General features: G+C 41.0%; 2 protein-coding genes across 2 annotated transcripts; one reads left to right on the top strand and one right to left on the bottom strand.

Annotated features, from left to right (window-relative positions):
• Positions 1 to 2,692: 2,692 nt before the first annotated feature.
• Positions 2,693 to 4,200, bottom strand: cebpb (CCAAT enhancer binding protein beta). The gene has a single exon (XM_005731585.1). The coding sequence runs from the start codon at positions 4,069 to 4,071 to the stop codon at positions 3,193 to 3,195; it is 879 nt and encodes a 292-aa protein (XP_005731642.1). The 5' UTR covers positions 4,072 to 4,200; the 3' UTR covers positions 2,693 to 3,192.
• A 5,068-nt stretch (positions 4,201 to 9,268) lies between these two features.
• peds1 (plasmanylethanolamine desaturase 1) lies at positions 9,269 to 18,214 on the top strand. Its single transcript, XM_005731584.2, has 6 exons — positions 9,269 to 9,579; positions 12,291 to 12,410; positions 12,504 to 12,595; positions 12,674 to 12,818; positions 12,959 to 13,171; positions 14,350 to 18,214. The coding sequence occupies exons 1-6, from the start codon at positions 9,444 to 9,446 to the stop codon at positions 14,469 to 14,471; spliced, it is 828 nt and encodes a 275-aa protein (XP_005731641.1). The 5' UTR covers positions 9,269 to 9,443; the 3' UTR covers positions 14,472 to 18,214.
• The last annotated feature ends 3,104 nt before the right edge of the window (positions 18,215 to 21,318 follow it).

Below are 21,318 nucleotides of genomic sequence, written 5' to 3'. Positions count from 1 at the left end.
TTGGGCGGCTGGCTCTTATGAAACTGCTGACATAGGACGAAAGGCAGGGAATGTGCTGAACAAGTTACCAGTCTGTGAGATAATATGACAGAATTAAAACTATTAATCTAATAATACGATTAATATTTTTGGTCTGCTCAGTTCTGACGGTAGAAAAGTGAAAAATTAACACAAATACTTTAACTCTTCCACAGAGAGTCGACTAGTTTTCTAGTTAAATGTTTTCACATTAAATCTGCTGCAAGATCAGTGACTCAATGTGTATTGCAGCTTTTTACTCAGTCATGCACTAAAAGGACTTTCTGTAACAAGTCTCATTCACACAGACACACAGAGATTTTATCTTTGCTTCAACACTTTCTAATTCACACGAACTATGATGGTTGCATCGGAGGCAACTTCGAGTTCAGCGTCTTGTCCAAGGACGCTTTAGTGTGTGGACTGGAGGAGTCAGGGATCGATCTACCAATCCAGTCCTGAGCCACAGTCACCTCCTTATATAGCTGAACACATATCATGTCATAAAATACCTCGTTTGTAAAGGTATTTCATTCAGCAAACACTGCATCACAATCATAATCAGTAGTTTTTGAAATGTTGTTTGTTCGTTTTTGCTCCATTATAATGTATTAAATTCACTCTGACAACCTTCTGTGTGATATAAAACATGTAGTGTGCTCTTGCTGCAGTCAGCTGAGATTTTAAAAACAAATGAGAAAAAGGGATAAATTAAAGATAAATTACATTTTAAGAGTTCTTCAAGTTTATTTAAGGAAAAGCACAATCTGTTACAACATTATAACAAATTGTTCTGAGGAACAAATAACTGCCAACATATAAGAATGACTCACATATAAGAAAAATTCTTCAATTTCACAACAACTAGTACAAAGTGAGCAGTGGGATAACAGGTGTGTGTGTGTGTGTGTGTAATGTGATTGTGTCCTGTGTGTTTGTATTGGATTATAGGAGACCAATTGGAGGAGCTGTGATGCAATGAGGAGTTTACGGTCAGACACTGCCCATTGACGGTAAAATGCGAACATGGGGGGCCGGGCTAAACACTGAAGCACAGAGGTCATCCTGTGTGGGAATTTCCCTCTTGCCTGTCAGCATGTGAGCCAGAAGCAGGGAAAGACTGAGTGGGGCTCCAGTAGAAAACGAAGGGGTCATCGAAGAAAGTATGCTGAGAATGTTTGAAGGAGTCTGTGCCAGCGCTTGCAGAGAGAACGAGAGCAACGGGAGCAAAGAGCCCTGCTGACAAACAATGGAGAGCTTCTCTGAAACATTGCTTTGTTTCTCTGATTGGCCTTGGGGATTAAAGCCAAACCACAACCACTTAAAGTCATTGTCGTGAACATAGAGTACAACAATGTCTTATTTAAATGTGGGTGTAGCATTCTTCGTGGGGTGATGTGCTGGAAAGGGAGGATATTGCACAACAGTTAAAAGCTAAACTGTTCATCATGGAGTGTGTTGAAATATCCTAAATGTCATCTCTCACTGCACACAAACAGCATCACATAGTTTTTATGCTTCATTAAGAGAAGATAAAGTGAGCTTTTCCCCTCGTTTTTCTCTTCACTGTCAGTGTAGTACATGTGTCACTTCTTAAAAAAGAGAAAACCTAACAGAGGCACTTTTTTTTCGCTGTTTGAGGAAAGGGTTGAAAAACATTCCCCACCCTGAATTGTCATAGATATCCTTTAAAATCCCACCGTGCTCCCTTTTCTTTATCTGCTCAGTCTGGGATTTGCTTGCTTGTGACAGATATGTTTCATATTGTGCACACAGTGAACTGCCTTGTCAGGGCTTGGTAAATTCCACTGCAGACCATTTGTCAACTTATTGTGTCTGTTGTAGCTAACCTACTTCCATTTTTTTTAAAAAACTTCTACATTTTTCCTTTTTCCTGACTTGAGGGTTAAAATAAGGTTTGCGCTCGCTGCCAGCCAGATCTTGGCTGTTGAAGCGTGACCTCAGGTTGTGCGAGGAGGTTAGTTGCTGATTAATTTCCATGCAACCTTGAACCCCTCTCTGGGGCAGTGGACCCTGCAGACTATTGACAGAGCAGTGTGCTAAAGATAAAGCCAACATTTCTGTGCTGCGTGCAGTGTGACCTGGTCTTTTTTTATGCTTTTTGCTGCCCTCAGCAGTATCGTTTCATCATAAATTGCCTGGATGTATTTCAGGATATGAGAACTTTTCTGCCAATCATTAAGTAAACAGAAGCACTACAGCTTTCAGATTTACTCAAAGAGCTTTTTTTTCTCTTAATTTTCAGGAAGAAAAATCATCTTTCTATTTTATTTGTCAATTTTTCTCTATTTACCTTCTGATCAAACCACTGGGTGCCATTTTCTGCTTCATGAATACACCACATGAGCAAATACTGTACATATAATGTAATGTTTCTTTTTTTTATGTCCTCCATCTCCAAGAAGAAACGTCAAATTCCTGCTCCATGTTTCTTTTGGGGTGTATTTCAGTACGCAGGCCTCAATTAAAAGATTAGGAATATGCTTTGTCGCTGAGCCAGTTTCTTATCTGCAATATGTTGTAAGAGAAATATGTGGTATTACACAGTCAGTCTATGATGAGTGTAAGCATTAGACAAGCAAACGCCCCTTTCTGTCTGTCTGAGCCTTCACCTGCCTCAAAGGGACAAAAAAAAGAAGATTTACAAGTGAAATTGTTTAAACAAAGTATAAATCTGTTTAATTCAATAAAATATCAAGTACAATTAAAGCATTTCACCTTTCAATATTAAATAATTAGACTTATTTCATTCATTGCCAATACTATTACAAAGAGTTGCATCATTTCACTGCAGCACAACTCTTCCCTTGACAACCACTGCTCCAAATACACACAAAAAATGTAGAAATTCACTCGCATGTACGTAAAACCTGCACAGAAATACTGCATACACACACACACACAAAAAGAAAACAAAAATCACATCTGAGAATAAAGCTAAGGTGACATGTGAAGAGTCGTGAATGATTGCGCAATACATGCACCCACTCCTTCAGTCCCATTCAAAGTGTCCTTGTAAACTGGTGGTCGCCGTCTTCACCTGTGAAGCGTACCGTTTTCAGCACAGTGGATTCCCTTTAAAGTCCACCGATGATCAGACAACAGCACGGAGATCCGTGCAGAGTCTCCGGTGTGTGAATGTGTGTGTGTGTTTTAACACTGTCCGGTGGCAGAGAGCAGGTTGCGCAGGGTGGCCAGCTCTCTGGACAGCTGCTCCACTCGCTTTTGTAAACGATCGTTCTCAGCGGCCAGTTCCAGCACTTTGTGTTGAGTCTCCAAGTTGCGCATTTTGGCTTTGTCCCTGCTCTTCCTCACGGCGAGGTTGTTCCTCTCCCGCCTCACCCTGTACTCTTCACTGTCCTTGTCCAGACGTTTCTTTGCCTTCCCGCTTGACATTTTGCCGCTGTGCGATGGTGACCTGCTTTTACCTGACGGAGCAGGTGTGCCGGGCGGGCTGGAACAAGTCGAGGACGCAGTGGAGATGTTTCCGAGACTGCCACTAGTGGACTGGTAATGAATGTAGGACCTCATGTCAAAAGCAGACGAGCCGTTCTCCATCTTTGCGTCTTCCTGACTGTCTTCTCTGTCGGCGGCAACAGCAGCAGCAGGTCTGTAGCGGCTCCCGAGTTCAGGGCTCAGCACGCTATCCACGCGGGTTTCCTGCAGCTCCGGGTAACCTAGCGCGTAGGGCTCCCTGGGGTCCCTCAGGTTGTCGCACTGGCTCGTCTCCAGCTCGTTCAGTAGCGAGTAGTTCTTGTAGTTCTGCAAAGCTGCAACTCTTCTCTTGTTCTCTGCCAAGAAATCTGTGAAAACGTCCCCCTGCTGCTGCTGCGTCTGCGCCGCCAGCTGCGGGTAGTGCAAAGCTGAGTCCAGGTAAACACTGAAGTCTATCGCTCTCTCCCGCTCTTCAATGCCCAGCTCCGTCATCGAGTCACCGAGCCTCCAATATGAGCCGCCGCCGATGGGGCTGATAACGCTGTCTCTACTGTGGATAGCAAAGCTGCCCTCCTCGTAGAAGCCGGCCACTTCCATGGATCTTAACACCCACCGGATTGCAGAAGCATGGAGGGCTGAGGTGAGACGCCCTGAGTGTTTTGGGTTGAGCTGTGAGATGCGTCTGAATGTGGTGAGTCTATAGCTCCCGTGACAACATGCAGTAAACTACTTTGAAGAACTTGTGCTCTGGGAGTGAGAGGAATTGACAGGTTCTTCCTGTCTCGAGGGGTTTTATTTTTTCTTGCGAGGGGCGGAGCTCAGGTATGTGACGCGCAAGGCAAGTGGACAACCTGTGCTGTTCTTCGAGGATCTTTGGCACACTGAACTGCGCTTGAACACAATAAAAAGCAAGTTTAAGCACTTAAGCGGTTTTTTCTGTCTTTCTCCCCCTTCCCTGTTTGTTTGGTGGTATTGTAGCACTTGGCTACAACAGGAGTGTCAAGATAGGAAATGCAATCATTTGTATGATTTAAAAAAAAACGAAACTTAACTTAAAAAGCAAAATAAAAGTGAAAATATTATCGCACAACGGTGAGTACTTAACCAAAAGCGCAATAACGAAAACAAAACCATATTTTAGGAATTATTTTAAACCAGTTCTGACATCGGGTCCCATCACGCCCTCTACAGTCAGATCTCATCAACTCGACAATAATGGAAAAATTCCACTCGGCATGTTTACCATTTTCTAACTTCGTGCGTAATCGTCTCATAACAACGATACTCATGAGCGCAGCCCCTGACAGCTGTTTCCTTTGAGCTGACTAGATTAAACCAGTATGCTGTTCTGTGGTAGACCCCTATGTTATAAGATGATACATCTCTTCCAGCACTGTATCAGGGTCAAGGTGGGTGTAATGAGAAATTTAGTGAATCTGGTCTATGTCTACCTATGACAGTCCAGTGGCTCCACGTCTGAACCCAGGCTCACTGCGCAAAGATAATAATTCTCCCAGAACATACAATCTAGAATAAAGCCCAACATCCCAGTGTTACCAGTCACACGTGGCCTCTGAATTGGATTTACAGTCAGCACTATCTGTTTTCTTAGACATGCAATTCCGATAAGGAAAGAATTCCCAAAAAAGGTCCTTTGATGGAGAACCGGAGATGGTGGTAGTGGTGTGTGTGTGTGGTGGGGGCGACTTGTAAGAAACCCGAGATGCAGCGTGAACAGCGAAGTTAAGCGGCGAAGTTAAGAGACATAGTTATGGATTAAGTCTTACTGCCACCTGCTGGTGACAAGAGTCATTATAACTGACTCAAAACCGAGGTTTTGAGTTCCTGGCCAACATCCAATCTGATTTCAAGTAGACCTGAGCTGTTAAATCACTGAATAATAACGTATACACATTTTCTCTTTTTTACATTTAAAAGAACTATCCGCTTGTTTCAAGTTTACTAAAATGAGATTTATGTAAAGGGACAGACTCTTACACACACCCACAGCTGAGCTGTTACTAATTTGTGAAACACTTTGGGTGCCTCTTTTTCAAAACCTTCTATCACCGTTTCCCCACATTATTAGGTACACTTCTTCTACAGCTAGGACAAATATTTAATCTGCCAATCACATGGCGGAAACTGGGCGCATTTGCCGTACAAATCTCACTTGTGTCTGTTTTTCTGATTAAAGGGAACCTGTTATACTAATTCCCAGCTTTGTATTTTCATGTTTGGACTGCTACTAGAGAAGCCTCCCTTCGCCCACTGTCTGAAACAAGCTGTTTAGCTTCCTTCTCGCTCGACTTAATCCAACTTTCTTCTGATTGGCTGTTCCTGGTAAATATTTGAATATCAGGGGTGAGGTTGTTGCGCCCACTGCGAAGACCATATAAGGATTTCCCCTGGCACTGACGTCATCAAGAGTAAGAAGAACTGTCTGAAGTATGAGCTTTTGGCCCCCAGTGACTGTTTGTGCATACACTGACCTATTTGTAGCAGAATACACACTCACTGACCGCTTTATTAGGTACACCTGTTCAACCGCTCGTTAACGCACACATCTAATCAGTCAGTGCATTTATGCATGTAGACATGGTCGAGATGACCTGTTGAAGTTAGAACTGAGCATCAGAATGTGGAAGAAAGGTGTTTTCAAATGACTTTGAATGTGGCTGGTCTGAATATTTCAGAAACTACTGATCTACTGGGATTTCCCAAACAACCATCTCTAGGTTTTAATTTTTCCTCTTTGGGGATCAGAGGGATTACCTGCCACATGTTGTTTTAAATCTTATAATGTGTCACGTTATTTTTTTAAATAACCAATGAACCGTTAAGACACCTTACCTGAGCATATACTGGCAACCTTATACGCAGCTGAAGCATCACAGGTGACAGATATCACTGTAACACCTGTTCCTGTTTTCAGCAGTGATGTGGCACTTGCTCAAGATTTGGGGTCAACAAAGGAATACCTGAAGGATTTAGCAGCTTAACACTTCTGTTGATAATGGTTGCCAAGTTGATGTCTGTGATTACGCATAGTTGCAGTGAAGGCTTAAACATGATGAAAAAACAGATGACAAAAGGTCAGATTTGTCAGAGTGCCTAACATACAAGGCAAAAAAACAAACACATAGATCTACAGTGCATGATGTGATAATAGAATATCAACATGATCATCAAAATTGAGAACGCTGTCCAAAATGGTAACATTGCTGTTTTTCACGCTGTATTTCAGAGAAAGGGATGACAAATATGACCACATTTTTCTGTCTCTGACTTTTTGGATCAACAACAAAGTTTCTGTTTTGTTTCTGTTCTAAAAGGTTTGGAGGCATCCAGCAGTTAATGTCATCAGTGCAGGTAAGATCATCAGAGGAAAATGCTGAGTACAAATGTACATCATCTGTGTAGGAATGGCAGGATATATTATGATTCCTTATGATAGTAACAAGCAGAACCATGTAAAGGTTAAGGAAAAAAGGACTGAGGACAGACCCTTGAGGAACCCCAGTTGAATTTATCTTATTCTGTGGATCTAAAACCACTAACTGATCCATAAAATGTTCTATAGGTGTGAAGTTTTTATGACCTGTTAAAACCAACTGAGTCATGAAGGTTTTGGTTTAAAATTTCACGATGTGTCAAAAAAGTGAGATGACACAACCCTCCATCTGAAAAATGAACTCATTAACTCCTTTTACCTTCCATGTGATCAACCACTTCCCCAAAGCCTCAGGTCTCTAGCTGAATATAAATAAATGTGAGATACTGGCTCTGCATGAGTCCCCTCTGCAGTCAATATGTAATACACACAAATATTATACCAATATTTGTGTTGGTATAAGAAATATAAACCAGTTCAAAATATTCATTTTAAACTGATTGCTGCGGAGGGACATAGCAAAGCAATAAAAGCAGCTTTCAGCTACTCCGTTGCCACATAGCACCACGTGTTTGATTTAGCATAGGTTTTTAATGCTTATTTATTTATTTAATTATTACAACAGATGTGCTTATGGACACACACTCCAAAATGGATGGCTGTGTCTGGCTTTAATTGAGCCAGCCAAATTTTCTTGCTAAGCAAACGTGTTAACCACTACACCATTGGAGGCATAAATGTAACATGTGATATGGTTAAAAATTATAAAGATGTTGGGGCTAATGCCATTTTTTTTAATAATACGAATAGTACTTCAAACTGAGATGGTTTAGAACCTTCATTCTGAACAGACACTACTTTTGATTGGTACGATATCTGTGTACAGATGTAGCTCATTTTATGGATTAGAACGGTAATCTATTACAGCCTGAGGTGTACTGAGAAAAATTCAAGTTAGTATGCACTGCTAAGAGTTATAAAACATTGACAAGCGCCATCTGGGTCCCTCTGAGATCAATGATTAAAGAAGACACTGTGTACTCTAGGACTTCTCCCAGACTGACAATAATTGACTTTTGTGATAGCAGGTGCACAAACAAAGTTATCAGAAATATTTTATTAGACAAAATGTATCATAACCCAGTAAAAAGGAATTATATCCTGAGGAAGCTCAGGTGTTGCAGAGAAATATGTTTCACTTCCTCTCCTAAATGAGATTTACCCAACTAATGAATACATAAAGCTGAAATTTTATTTGGATGTGAACTCTGGTTTACAAAAGATATTGAAAGTGTGGACCTCATGATTCTATTTTTATTCATTTAATTTCTAGAACAACGTGTGAAGCTGGCTGCAGTCCAGGCTGCTTCAATGCCCACATTTAACAATGACTTAAATTAAATTTGAAATTATTATCAATCAATCCTAAATTGGATTCAATTATCTGGATTGTGGTATCATTAGGGATGTCTTTTATTCACAAATACTTGCATTCAATTTTTAATTTAAACCATGCATAAACATGGCTGGTTATTTTAAGTTTAATGCACTGTTTGAGTGTCTAGTTTCTTTTTTTTTTTTTGTACACTGGTTTTGTACATAAATATTCTTAGTGCCTTATTTGACTGTGTGGTTGTTCATAAAGAAAGTTGTCTAAAAACTCCGCTTCCCGTTAATTCCATTGCACAGATATTGACTGCAACTCACGTAGAACACCAGGAGAGGGCGCTCAAGATAGTGTTGAGGGAACAAGTGACTGGAAGTAAAGGCATTTACAAATACTTCTAAGACAGAAAATGCCACATATAATTTCAGTTTTCACTAAACGGTATCGATAGTGCGTTCGCATTGAAATAAAAGTTCATTTTTTTTTCTTACAGGAGAGTATAATTTGCAGATAAAATTCTAGCATTCTGTCAATGTTGCTGATTGGTTAGTTAAGGATTTACGACAAGATAGACTCCCTTGACGATACCCATTAATAAGCCTCTACTAGTAATGAATATTTGATTTAGAAGCGTATTTATATTAACACAGGAACTTAAGCGTGTGTAAAACAAAATAAAACAAATAAGTACTTTTTTCTTGTGGTCTCCGTGGCTGCAAGCTTCATGGCTGAAATGAAAATGTCATATACCGTACCGTAAAGTGGCACACAGTGCGGTGACCTACCCAAAGTAGAAAGAAATGTAAGATTTTTTTAAAGGAATAGCTGTAAATTGTGTCAGCGCCTTAAAACATTATTGGCCCTAGTGAAGGTTACTGTTTACTGCACTAAATTTGCGTTTCCTGCTCATTCTGGACTATCGCGGGCACGAGCAGAGCGGGTTCTAGACAGCACGGGTGGGGTCAGGAAATTCGATCGCGCCCCTCGCAGCCCCCTTCCCTATTGGTCAGTTGGCTGCCTGTGAAGTAACCAAGCAGCCAACTGGCTGTTGATTGGTAGCTGCGTTCAACGGCTTGCACCTCATTGGCTGAAAACGTTACGCTGTCTGTGGGCTGAGAAGTTGGTGATTCTGTTGGTTCCTGGTGGTGAGTAGAGAGATTGAAGGGGCCGGGCCCATAGCGGAAAGAAATGGCGAGTATGGTTAACGAGAACGAGTGTGGAGGGGAAACACAGAGCCTTGAGCCACAGGGACCGGGCCGGGGAGCGGCCAGATGGGGTCCACAACACGCCGGTGCCCGAGAACTGGCTAATTTGTACTCGCCAGGTGAGTCGATCCTCTCCGCTGCAGCTCCGTCTAATGGGCATGTTCACCGAGTGGCGGTGTGACATAACGACGGTCTTTATTCAGTCACCAAGAAACAAACTGCTAAAACTACTAAACGAAAAGAAGCAGATTGTATTTAACTGCTCCACTTAAATGACACCGAGCAGCCGTCGGCAGTATGGGTGTATTACAGCCACGGTGCTGTCGTGACACAAGAGGAAATTATGTCAGAGTGGCTGAATTTGTTTTCGAGTGGCTGTGCTGCTTTGACATTTCGAGCATCAGGGAGAGAGGTTATAGAAGAATCCACTGCCTCTGCTTTAGGCTCAGAAACCTCGTCTGGTCACGGAGCTGCTGTGACCTTTCGTATCTGTGCTGTTGTTGGTTGCCAAGTCAGCACACACGGGCTGCAAACACAACCAAAAACTCATGCTCTGAATTGTTTGGAGAGCTCCATCGGTCACCCTGTCAAAACACTCAGTGGTGTTTCACGCCCATCATAAAAATGCATTTTCAGAATGGCAACTGAAACTAGGTTTTGCATGTGACTGATTAGAAACTTATTTTAGTTCCTGGGCCACATGCAGCCCCCGTTTGATCTTAAGTGGGCCAAACTGGAAACACTGCATTAAAAACACCCAGGAAGTCCTGTGATAGTGGTCATCTGGGCCAGAGAGAAAAGACATCCTTTATCCCAGACATTTGCCACTCAAGAGAAGATATTTGTAATGCCTTAAGAAAAATGTGCAACTTCAAAAATATTCTGCTTTTCCACATTTCTTTGAGTCTACTGTCATTACACACGCATTACATTTCTACACAGTTAAGTCACAGCAGGTAGCATGGTTTCTCCTGCATATTAAAAACCTTGTTACTGTATGATTTAGTTTATCTAGAGCTTGATTTCATTTGACGTTTTCAAACATCAGGGATAGATGTTCACATGGACAAAAAAAAACCCTGTCTAGAGTCTTAAAAAATGCCCCAAAAGTAGAGGCTAATGCGTGTTTATTGGGTTATTGTGTGCTGTTGATTGCTCCTGTTTGTTTTAGGATACTTTTTCATGGCAGGTTTTGGACCTTCAGTGAGAGAATATGAGGAATAATAATCATAGTATCAGTATTCGGACTCACAAATGTCAGCAAATTCCTGGAAGGAGATTTGACGAAACTGACCAAAACAAAGGCTGATGTCCGCAGGAGGGAAGAACGTCTCATCATTTTATTTGTATCTGGCAACTGGCACTGGATACATTATTAACACATAATGCACCAACATAAATGCTGGCAAACACTTAACATAGGTAATGTCGGTTAGGCAAAAGTCTAAATCAGGCCTTAGAGAGAGGGTGAGGAGACATGTGAAGGGAGTTGGGAGCAGAGCAGCTGCTCCCCTGAAAGAGCCAGCTGAGGTGGGTCAGGCATCGTTTCCTAGGTGCCTTCCCTTGGAGGTTTTCTAGGTACGTTCCTCTGGGAAGAGACCCCGGGATAGAACCAGAATTCACTTTGTCATCTGCATTGGGAACGCCTTGGGGACCTGGCAGGAATGAGATATGTTACTGGAAACATAATGATGTTCTGGAATACCCAGTGCATGTCTGGAGCCACAAAAATTTGACTTAAGCAGAACAAAACTGATGAATGTTTCTCAACGTTAGGGCTTTCTTAACAGCTCAGCAAAGAGCACCAATATCACTGACTAACATTTCTGACCAAAAGCAATGCAAATTCACGTTAGGCAAGGAAAGTGATAAAACCACAGACTATGATGGAGCGGGTAGATAAGCTGCCATGTTCAGCTGTGTGTCTGGTCAATAACACAGCTGGCTCATGTTTCCTGCTTCGGCTGTTGAGTGACTCTTTGGTGGCAGAGGGGGTGAGATAACCACCATCTTTAGTGTTGCTGAATTCTCCAGTGGATTTCTGTTCATCATTTGTTGTGTGCATTAAATCTCATGCTTATAGTGTCTCTGGGGTGTGCATTCGACTGGTGGATGATAGGGCCACAAGATCTGCTGAAAGCTGAATTAATCAAATGTTTTGTGGGCTAAATTATCATCAGATCATTCTAATTGTTTTTAATGTTTTGGTAAAATCGTTATGGTTTCACAAGTGGGGCACGACAGAAAAAAATAAGCACCACAGTTTAATGGAACATACATTTGTTCGGGACAGATTTATTGGAGCGTAAGCTGATGTAAATATAAAACAGCCAGTAACAATGAGGTCACACGTTAATGAGGGTTAATGCAACAAACTAGTGTTATATTTTTTAATGAATAAATCGAAATGCTTCAAAAATGTGAGTTGGTTCAAAATGAGTTAGCGCATGCTCAAAATTTCCCCTTTGACAAATATTAAAATCTGTGGGATAAGCACTAAACTACTGAGTTTTTTTTAAAAGGAATACGGTAAGTCCTATTCACCCACTCCTTTTACTAAGATCTAGTCTTGTGGTTTCACACTGTGTTTGCTGCTTTTTTGCTGTTTTGTTTCTAGGTCACTAAATTACAGTCTTTGTGCTGTAACATGTGGACAGGTATTTCAGGCCCTGCTGCTCATTATTGTCAAAGAACAGAGGAATGCTGCCACATCAGACAAACACGCAGAGTCGTTTGCTAACCTTTGAACATCACTGGAATATCTGCACTGAAAATGCTGCACAAGTGATTGAATTTGTCACTAAAAAGCTCCTATTTCTTGTTCTTTAAGGCAAAAGATGTCAAGAATGGATCAGTGTCATCCTCTGCTTCTCTCTCATGGCCTTCAACCTCATTTACCTCCTTGCCAATTTCCATCAGGGACATATATGGTCCATCCTGCTGGGCATTGGTAAGTACTAAATTAAAAAAACCGATGTAGTCTTCTTATGTGTTATTATTTGCTGTCTCGTTTAACAAGCTTCTCTTTTTTTCTTCTTTTCAGTGGCAGGTATCCTCACTGCAGACTTTGCATCAGGATTTGTTCACTGGGGGGCTGATACGTGGGGATCGGTAGATCTGCCCATCTTTGGAAAGGTATGATTTCCCATCATTTACCTCCAAATAGTCATTTTTCAAAGGGAGCATTTTCCTTAATTTGCCACATATATGCAGGCCTTTATACGTCCATTCAGAGAGCACCACATCGACCCCACAGCCATCACCCGTCACGACTTCATTGAGACCAACGGTGACAACTGCATGCTGACCATAGTCCCTCTAGCAAACATGGCCTATAACTTTCTCACCTTCTCACCTGGTGAGTTTCGTATCAACAAAGCATTATCTCCACCGTGACAATGCTCTAATCTGATAAAAAAAAATAAAACGGTTTCTTTAAGAAAAGGGCAGGAAGGCAACAGCAAACAAACTACCATGTTTGTCTTCTTTTACCTGCAGCGGAGATTTACCATATCTACCCCCTGTACTGCTACCTGTATGCACTGGCCATCTTTGTGACTCTTACCAACCAGATTCACAAGTGGTCTCACACATACTTCGGGCTGCCTCGTTGGGTCGTGTTCCTGCAGGACTGCCACATCATCCTTCCCCGCAAGCACCACCGCATCCATCATGTCTCTCCTCACGAGACCTACTTCTGCATCACTACGGGTTTGTAGTATTATTTCGTCAGGATTACCCAGACCTTTTCTCACACTACCCAACCAAACTCTGTCTACCCACTTCTACTATGTTTGCATGTTCACATGGAAGATTTGCTACATTAGGGCTTAGTCATACAGGCCCAGAGACTGGTTGTTGACCCTTTGGCAACCGCTGTGCGCTAAGGAAACGTGTATTCCCTGACCAGCTTGTAAAGGTTGCTGGCTGTTGCAGGGTGAAAACGGTTGCAAAGAGGGTGCTTCATGTCCAGGCTTGCATGACTGACTTTGGGTTGTAGTGCTTTACAAAACCTCCCAACAATGAAGCTGCACCTGTGCTGACTTACTGACAATGTGTTTGTCATGAAAACTGCTCCTTGCGCAGTTAGATTGTGTGTAAATACATGTACATTTATCTGCCAACTGCTCAAAATAAGATCAGTACTCTGTATTTAAGCCCATACTAAGTGTGTAATTAAAAATTGTCCTAAAGTTCTGTATTTAAACAGGCTGGGTTAATAATTAAGTTAATAATCTTTTTTTGTTCCACACTTGGGTCTTAAAAGTGAGTGATTATTTCACCTTGCTGTAATGCCTGATTTAAGGTATCTTCGGAACCTGTGGGCAAAAGAGAGGCTTTTTTTGATTGCAGCCCGCCTGTAGTCTGAGCAAGCTTTAGTAACATGTTTATAAACTGTCTGAGTGGAGAACAAAAAAGGAACTTATTGACCTAAATTCAATTTAGAAACCACTGGTTACCCAGAGCCCGGTCATTAACAGGAAGTTTTGATGCAGGTATAGGATATCCGGCTGCACGTGCAGCCCGGAGACATTGGCGGTTGATCGCAAAAGCAAAGTCACAGAGTAGCTGAGGGATTCTCAGTAGTAGAAATACCGGATATGGTTAGTTAGTGGAAAGGGTTATATTATTACAGATTTCCAGAGCTTATCAGAGTTAAAAAAAAAAAAAGAATATGTTTCAAAGAAAGAAGGTTAGGGCAGGTTTTATAGTTTTCCATTGTGTGTTTATTTCTGTTGAAAGATGGGTTTTGACCCTACATCTTCATTAAGAGTGCTTCGCTCAGTGTTATGCACTGAGTGAGTGGGTCTGACTTAAGAAAGACAGACAGAATAAGGGATGTAATTAAAGATGATTTGAGAGTTAATGTTTGTTTTTTAATTCTCCAGGTTGGCTGAACTACCCTTTGGAGAAGCTGGGTTTCTGGAGATACTTGGAGGATCTCATCCAGGGTGTGACAGGAGAGAAGCCGAGGTCGGACGATCTGAAATGGGCTCAGAAAGTCAAGTAACACAGCGGGCTAACTGCACCCTACCTCAGACACCACTGGGTCCGTCCAGGCTTCTCATCCCTTTTTTTCCCCACACTTAGTTTTTCTTCCTATGGACTTACAATCTAACACTTTCTGATGCCATAGCTTTAACTATTGCACATTGTTTTTCTTTTTTTCAAAAGGAGGGCTTTGTTGGTGGAATTTTTCATCACTCTCACACAGATAATATTTAAAAATAAATGCAATATATCCTTGAAACTTTATATATTTAACACAGCCCATCACTTTTTAGGGGTTTTGCTAAGGAAGAGCGATCATATACATTTGAAATCACTTTCTAAGGAAATCAAATATTTTCTCCACATAAAAAAAAAAATCAAACTCAACAAAAAAAATACTTGAAAGGTTAAACTCTTTGCTTCTCCAGAGCCACAGCTGTTAATTTGAAGTGATGATGAATCACATTATATTTAGCTCAGCTTTATTTTCTGTGGATCTGTTTCTGCATCTCCACTTTATCAAGGATCTACTTGATGTGCAAGTGATTTTAGGCTTGAATTTTATTTAGGTCACGGTGCGTAGTCAGGCTGCAGTGATGTAGGACTTTTTGGAAGCTTTACCAATTTTGATATCTAAAGATCAAATTGATAAATATTACTGTTACATTTATTGTATACTTGCACATTTGGGTTCAGCTCAGCCCACTTTTGACACTCTTTAAAAGCGAGGTAAAGATGCGTTCAAGGATGATTAATATAAACAGTTTCTAAAACACAGCCATATTTAATTGTTTAATCTGGGGCGCGTCAACCCCCCAAAAATGACTCCAAAAATACTGAGAAACATAGACGGTGTAAAAGATGGACGTAGCCACAGTGAGGTCACCCAGAGGTCAGTGAACTGCACACTTGTTGGTTGACGACTTGTCAATCACAAATGGTCAGCTAATGGATTATTATCCTTTCTGAAACTTAGAATGAGCAAAATGTATTTAATATTTTATCTAATATGATCAGATCCATAAAAGCATTTCTTGGAGGCCATTAAAAAGAACGTATATTTAAAGCACTTCCATGTTGGCTTCATGTCCTAGGAGCTGCGTCCATCTTTTATACTTTCCTAACAAAGAGGAGATGTTACCACGAGATGCTAAAGGAAAAGAAACCCTCCCCTAAAAAAATCAAAAGAAAAGCTAACTGCTCCTGTCGGATCAGATCAAAGTGGTATTTTCAATTTCATTTGTGGATCTTTGCATGTGATCCAACCATTGCAAAAGTCATTTTCAAGCAAAACCATTTGATTTGAAAGGCTTGTAAAAATTTACAAAACTGCAGTCATCACTGATGTTCGGTCATTATAAATTTGGGGCAAATAGAAATAAATTCGGTTGTTGTATCTGCTGGGTTAGTCTGGCCCTAAAATCAGACGATCGTGTGCCCTCCACGCAAACGAACCAGTTTGCAGGAAAGGGGCACATGCAGTTTTTTGTCAAGCTGCCTTACACGCCGCATATGCAGTACTTCTGTTTGTTTTTGGTTCAGCTGCAGCTCTTTTTGTTGTGATGTTGCATTGTTCTGTCATTCTGGGGTTTGTATCTCGCATGGTGAGACGCAGACACTCCAATGTTATGTGTCAGCTTTGTGTGATACCGTTTTCACTCCGTGCTTCTCGCTATTGCTTGTATCGTGGAAGGAGACTGTCAGGTTCAGAGCATAACATTCCCGCTGACCAACGTTGCCACCGTGTACCTTCTCGGTAACTGACGAGCAGGCTCGGTGATTGTTTCAAGGGCTTCACTGAAGGGTGACGATCTTGGAGTTTCCTTTAAAACGTCTAGATGAGATTAATTGGTTGAAAGTTTTAATGTTTCAGTCATTGATTTGTAAATGTATTGTACAGCAATTAACTATGCATTGTAATAAGAGGCCCTTAATTATATGTCTTAACTCATCTGATTAGGTTCAAATGCCTTTCTTTTTCTATAGTTTACACATATTTGCTAAATCAGAAGAACTGGAGTTTAAAAATTTAGCTACTTAAGAAATTGCATGACAATTTTTCTTTTTTCTAATTAAGATGTCACACAGACGAAAGAATGCATGCATGCATATAGCATGTCGGCTTGTGCAAGCAATGCACTGGGTCACCAGCTTTCCTTTGAGTTTGTGCAAAAGCAGTCATGAATGGGGAGGATTGCGCTCGCTCCAGAGGAAACAAATTGTACTGCTTTTAAGAAATGACCCCAAACTTTGACCAAATGGTCCCATGTCTGAACCACCAAAGTGTTATCTTCATTCCAAGGAAATCCTGACAAAGTTTTTCAGGCGGAAATGGGAGAAGGTAACCTTCTTAGGTTGACCGGGTTAAAGGCTTACTTGTTAAGCTTAAAGTAGACAGATTAATGATCATTACAGTTACGTTTGCAGCCAAAGTTCTGCTTTATGTTACGTGATATTCCACTTTTAGAATCCTTCATACTTGATTATATAGGATTATTTACCATAGGTCAGCAGCAGGAGTACACTGCAGACTGCATCGTGCTTGTAGAGTATTGTGAGAAGCAGTTCTGTGTGCGCTTGGTAGTGTCATTTTGCTGGTAGATGGATGGTGTGACTGCATTAAAGTTTAAGGCCCGCTTGAGTTCTACTCCTGTAGTTCTTCTTGGTCAGTATTAGGCAAAATGTTTGTGCACTGTTACACTGCGGTGAGTGAACGCGTTAGAGCCTTTGCAGACAACTTTCCAAGTGGGAATCTTGGCGTTGGCTTTGCTGGATGTTTCAGTGCTTCAGCAAGTTGCTTTTTGTGATCTTATAAAGGTAATGGCAGTTTAAAGGATGCTTTGTGCTTTTATAAATCAGCAGAATAGAAAAAAAAAAAGGATAGAGGGTGGAAATGATAGATATGACATGCCGTCATTCATTTGGAAACTGACAACTTTATTTTAAATATGTATGATGAGCTCAGAAGGAACCCAAACCATAATAACCTTTTCTTGGAGAAAGACTGGACATCTGTTGGTGTGTACGGTTTTCATGGTGAATAACATGGTTGTGAGTGTGGCTCTAACATGCATAAGCTTTCTTCTTACTCTCCAGATGATCTCAGGATTGTGGTTAGATGAATTAAAGTAATTGTGAAAAACAAATTCCTTTTTTTGTGAAGTTAAGGCCATTATTTCAGAAGTAAAAGTCTTATACATCAGATTTTTTTAAAATCCAGAGTAGTCACATTATCGTAGATGCTTTCTGGGATCTATTGTTACCATAAATCAGTACAGTTAACTTGGCCACTTGTTATTGAGGTAGAATTTGTGATCGAGCTGTATTTGGATTTTCCGCTTAGAGACAGTGAACTTTTAGCAGTGGATTTGAACGGTGTTTTGCGACAGTATGTGGTCAATTAAGTATTTTTTTTTTTCGCACCTGAAAAATTTAGTGAGAGCAAATGAAGATGTTAGTAAGTGAGATGGGCAGTCGGAATCTCTCCTGTAATGGTCCTCGGACTTTATTGAATCGCCTTATCCTCTTGCCAACAATGTGGGAAAAGAGGTCATTGACTGACTTTAAATTGCTCATGATTTGACTCTTGCTTCTTCTGAGGTAAGGTCCATGTGGATGTTGTTGTTGTTGGTTATGTACACCGGTGGTGGGGATGGAGTTTTCGATATCAGATTAATGCCTTGATGCCTTTTTGTTGTCTTCCAGTTGGAGGACTTACAGTGTAAATAATATACTGTATTTATAAATAAACTAATAAACATATTTCTGTGTTTTTCTTTCTGTTATCATTATTATTTTTATTTAGTTTAAGGCTGGGAAAAAAGTGTATTATTTAATCTGTTTTAGGAACTTGTGACGATTTCACGGGGTAAATGGTAAATGGTCCGTATTTATATAGCGCTTTACTAGTCCCAAAGGACCCCAAAGCGCTTTACACATTCAGTCATCCACCCATTCACACACACATTCACACACTGGTGATGGCAAGCTACATTGTAGCCACAGCTGCCCTGGGGCGCACTGACAGGCGAGGCTGCCGGACACTGGCGCCACCGGGCCCTCTGACCACCACCATTAGGCAACAGGTGAAGTGTCTTGCCCAAGGACACAACGACCGAGACTGTCGGAGCCGGGGCTCGAACCAGCAACCTTCCGATTACAAGACAAACTGCCAACTCTTGAGCCACGATCGCCCACGTGCACAAGTACACAGAACACCACCTTCTCATACATAATAATTCTATTTTTTAACCTTGTGATGAAATTTTAAAAAGCTCATTTGTATATACAAGTTTTAATTTGAGTTATATTAGCAAATCTTTTTGCAATGCATTCTTTCAAAATGTATAGTGCAATTTATTTATTTTTTACATGGGAAAAAAATCACACCAATAAAGTCTCTAAAACTTGCAAAAACTCACATATCAAACATGATACACTTAGCATTAAAGGGTTAAATCAACTGCTTGATTGTGTTTATATTTGCCTAAGTAAAGACTTTCTCACCATAACTTTTTGCAAAAAAGGTACAATAATCGGCAGCATCTGATGGTCTTCTGCTGCTGCTACAGGTACTTGCGTCAGTGGTTAAAACATCCACAATGAAAAGCGTATTAATAATTAATGACCCTGTCTGTACCTGGAGCCTGGCCCTCGACACATTTACTGCTAATCGATGCACTTCTCACAGACGCAGCTGTCATGTTACATTCCAGGCTTCTGTTTATTCCAAGCAAAACAAACACTTTAAATTCACTTATTCAATTAATCCTGTTCAAGCAGAACAGACAAATTATTCTGCACTCAGTTCGACTACACCATATTGAGGAGATTCTACAATAACAAAAGCATTCAGCAGTCATTTCATTAGGCACACCTGTTCTGCTGCTTGTTAATGCAAATGTTAACCAATCACATGGTACAAAGACAAATCTATTTAAGTGTGTAGACATGGTCAAAACGGCCTGCTGAAGTTCAAACCAAGCACCAGAATGGAAAAGAAAGGTGATTTAAATGTTGATGCCTGACGGGCTGAGTATTTCAGAAACTGCTGATCTGCTGGGGTTTTCCTGCACAACCATCTCAAGAGGTCACGGAGAACGATCTGAAAAAGAGAGAATATCTTTGCAGAGCTGCAATTTTCTGTGTGAAAATGCCCTGTTATCTCAGAGGTTAGAGGAGAGTGGCCAGACTGGTTTGAGCTGGTAGGAAACAAAGTCAAACAACCATTTTATACAACCAACGCACAACAGAAAATAACCCAGGTGCCACTCCTGTCAGTTAAGATCAGGAAACTGTCACTACAATTCACACGGGCTCACCAAAATTGGAAAACAGAAGAATGGAAAAAGAATTTGCCTGATCTAGTGTCTTGATTTTCTCCTGTCACATGTCAGAATTTGGTAGAAACAGCTTTCAAGCATGAAAGCATGGATCCATTCTGCTTTGTCTCAACACTTCAGGCTTGTGATGTTTATCTAATGGTGTGACGAATATTTTCTTGGTACCCTTTGGACCCTTTAGAGCCAAATGAGCATCTTTAAAATGCCACAGTCTGCCTCATTATCGTTGCTGACCATGTCCTTCCCTTCATGACCACATTGTATCCATCATCTGATGTCGGTTTTCCAGCAAGATAAAGCACAAAGCTCACAATATCTGAAACTGGTTTCTTGAACATGACAGTGAGCTCACTGTTCTCAAATGGCTTCCACAGACACCAGATCTCACAGAGAGTACCTTTGGGTTGTGGTGGGATATCATGGATATCATTGGATATCCCAGTTCTTTGATCTTTGGGTTGAAGGAAGAACAACACAATCTCAACAATCTCATCAAAACAATTCTCTTTATTCCATACACACTTTGAGCATTACAAACATCCGGACAGGAGGGTGTCCGCCAGAAGTGTCTGACCATTTCTCACATTCTTATAGCTCCGGCCCCCCTCCGCACTAAGCATTCACATTCACGCCTCTGTCAGTGTGACCCAAGGCAGCTGTGGCTACAATGTGGCTTGCCATCACCAGTGTGTGTGAATGACTGAATGTTCTGTAAAGTGCTTTGGGGTCCTTAGGGACTAAGTAAAGCGCTATACAAATACAGGCCATTTACCATTTACCATCTTTCTCTCTTACAGCACCTAAGTGATGGCCTTGGCTTCCTGTTTTATCTCCTCCTGATGAGATGAGGCAGAAAACCTCTACAATATATTCTGTTCTCTTTGTAATCAGAAAAGGAAGGCCATGATTCGACACAAACAGCATTTCTTATAACTCAGCAGTATAATGCATCATAAAATGGTGTAATGATTTCACAATCTTTAATCCAAGGAATAATGTGGCCTATAGCCGTATAATGATTCAACAATTCTTTGATTAGAAGTAAAAGGTGGCATAAGATAGTATAGTAATCTCACAATATGCACCCAACAAACCTACAGCAACTGTGTGATGCTGTCATGTCAGTTAGTAGGGCTGGGTTAATTGATAACAGGGTACACCCTGGACAGGTCGCCAGTGTATCGCAGAGCTAACACAGAGAGACAGACACCATTCACACTCACACCTATGGACGATTTAGAATCATCAGTTAACCCAACTGCATTCAAACTCCACACAGACAGGCTCCTGTGGAGTCAAACTCAGGACCTTCTTGCTGTGAGGCAACAGTGCTAACCACCGTGCTGCCCTGTGAATACTTGTGATCAATAAATGATCAAAAGGGGGGAATGTGATGGCACTGGACAGCTGCTGTACTCTGTACTGTTTTCTGAGACCTTTGCCAAGTCAAATTAAAATCTCACAGAGACAACTTGTTTTGTTTCAGATTTCCGTAACAGCTGATACTGACATTACAACGTCACA

This window comes from Pundamilia nyererei, unplaced genomic scaffold (genome assembly GCF_000239375.1).
Source record: "Pundamilia nyererei isolate P.nyererei 1_Seehausen unplaced genomic scaffold, PunNye1.0 scaffold00044, whole genome shotgun sequence".
NCBI classification, from domain to species: Eukaryota; Metazoa; Chordata; class Actinopteri; order Cichliformes; family Cichlidae; genus Pundamilia; species Pundamilia nyererei.
This window is presented reverse-complemented; position numbering and strand designations above follow the sequence as displayed.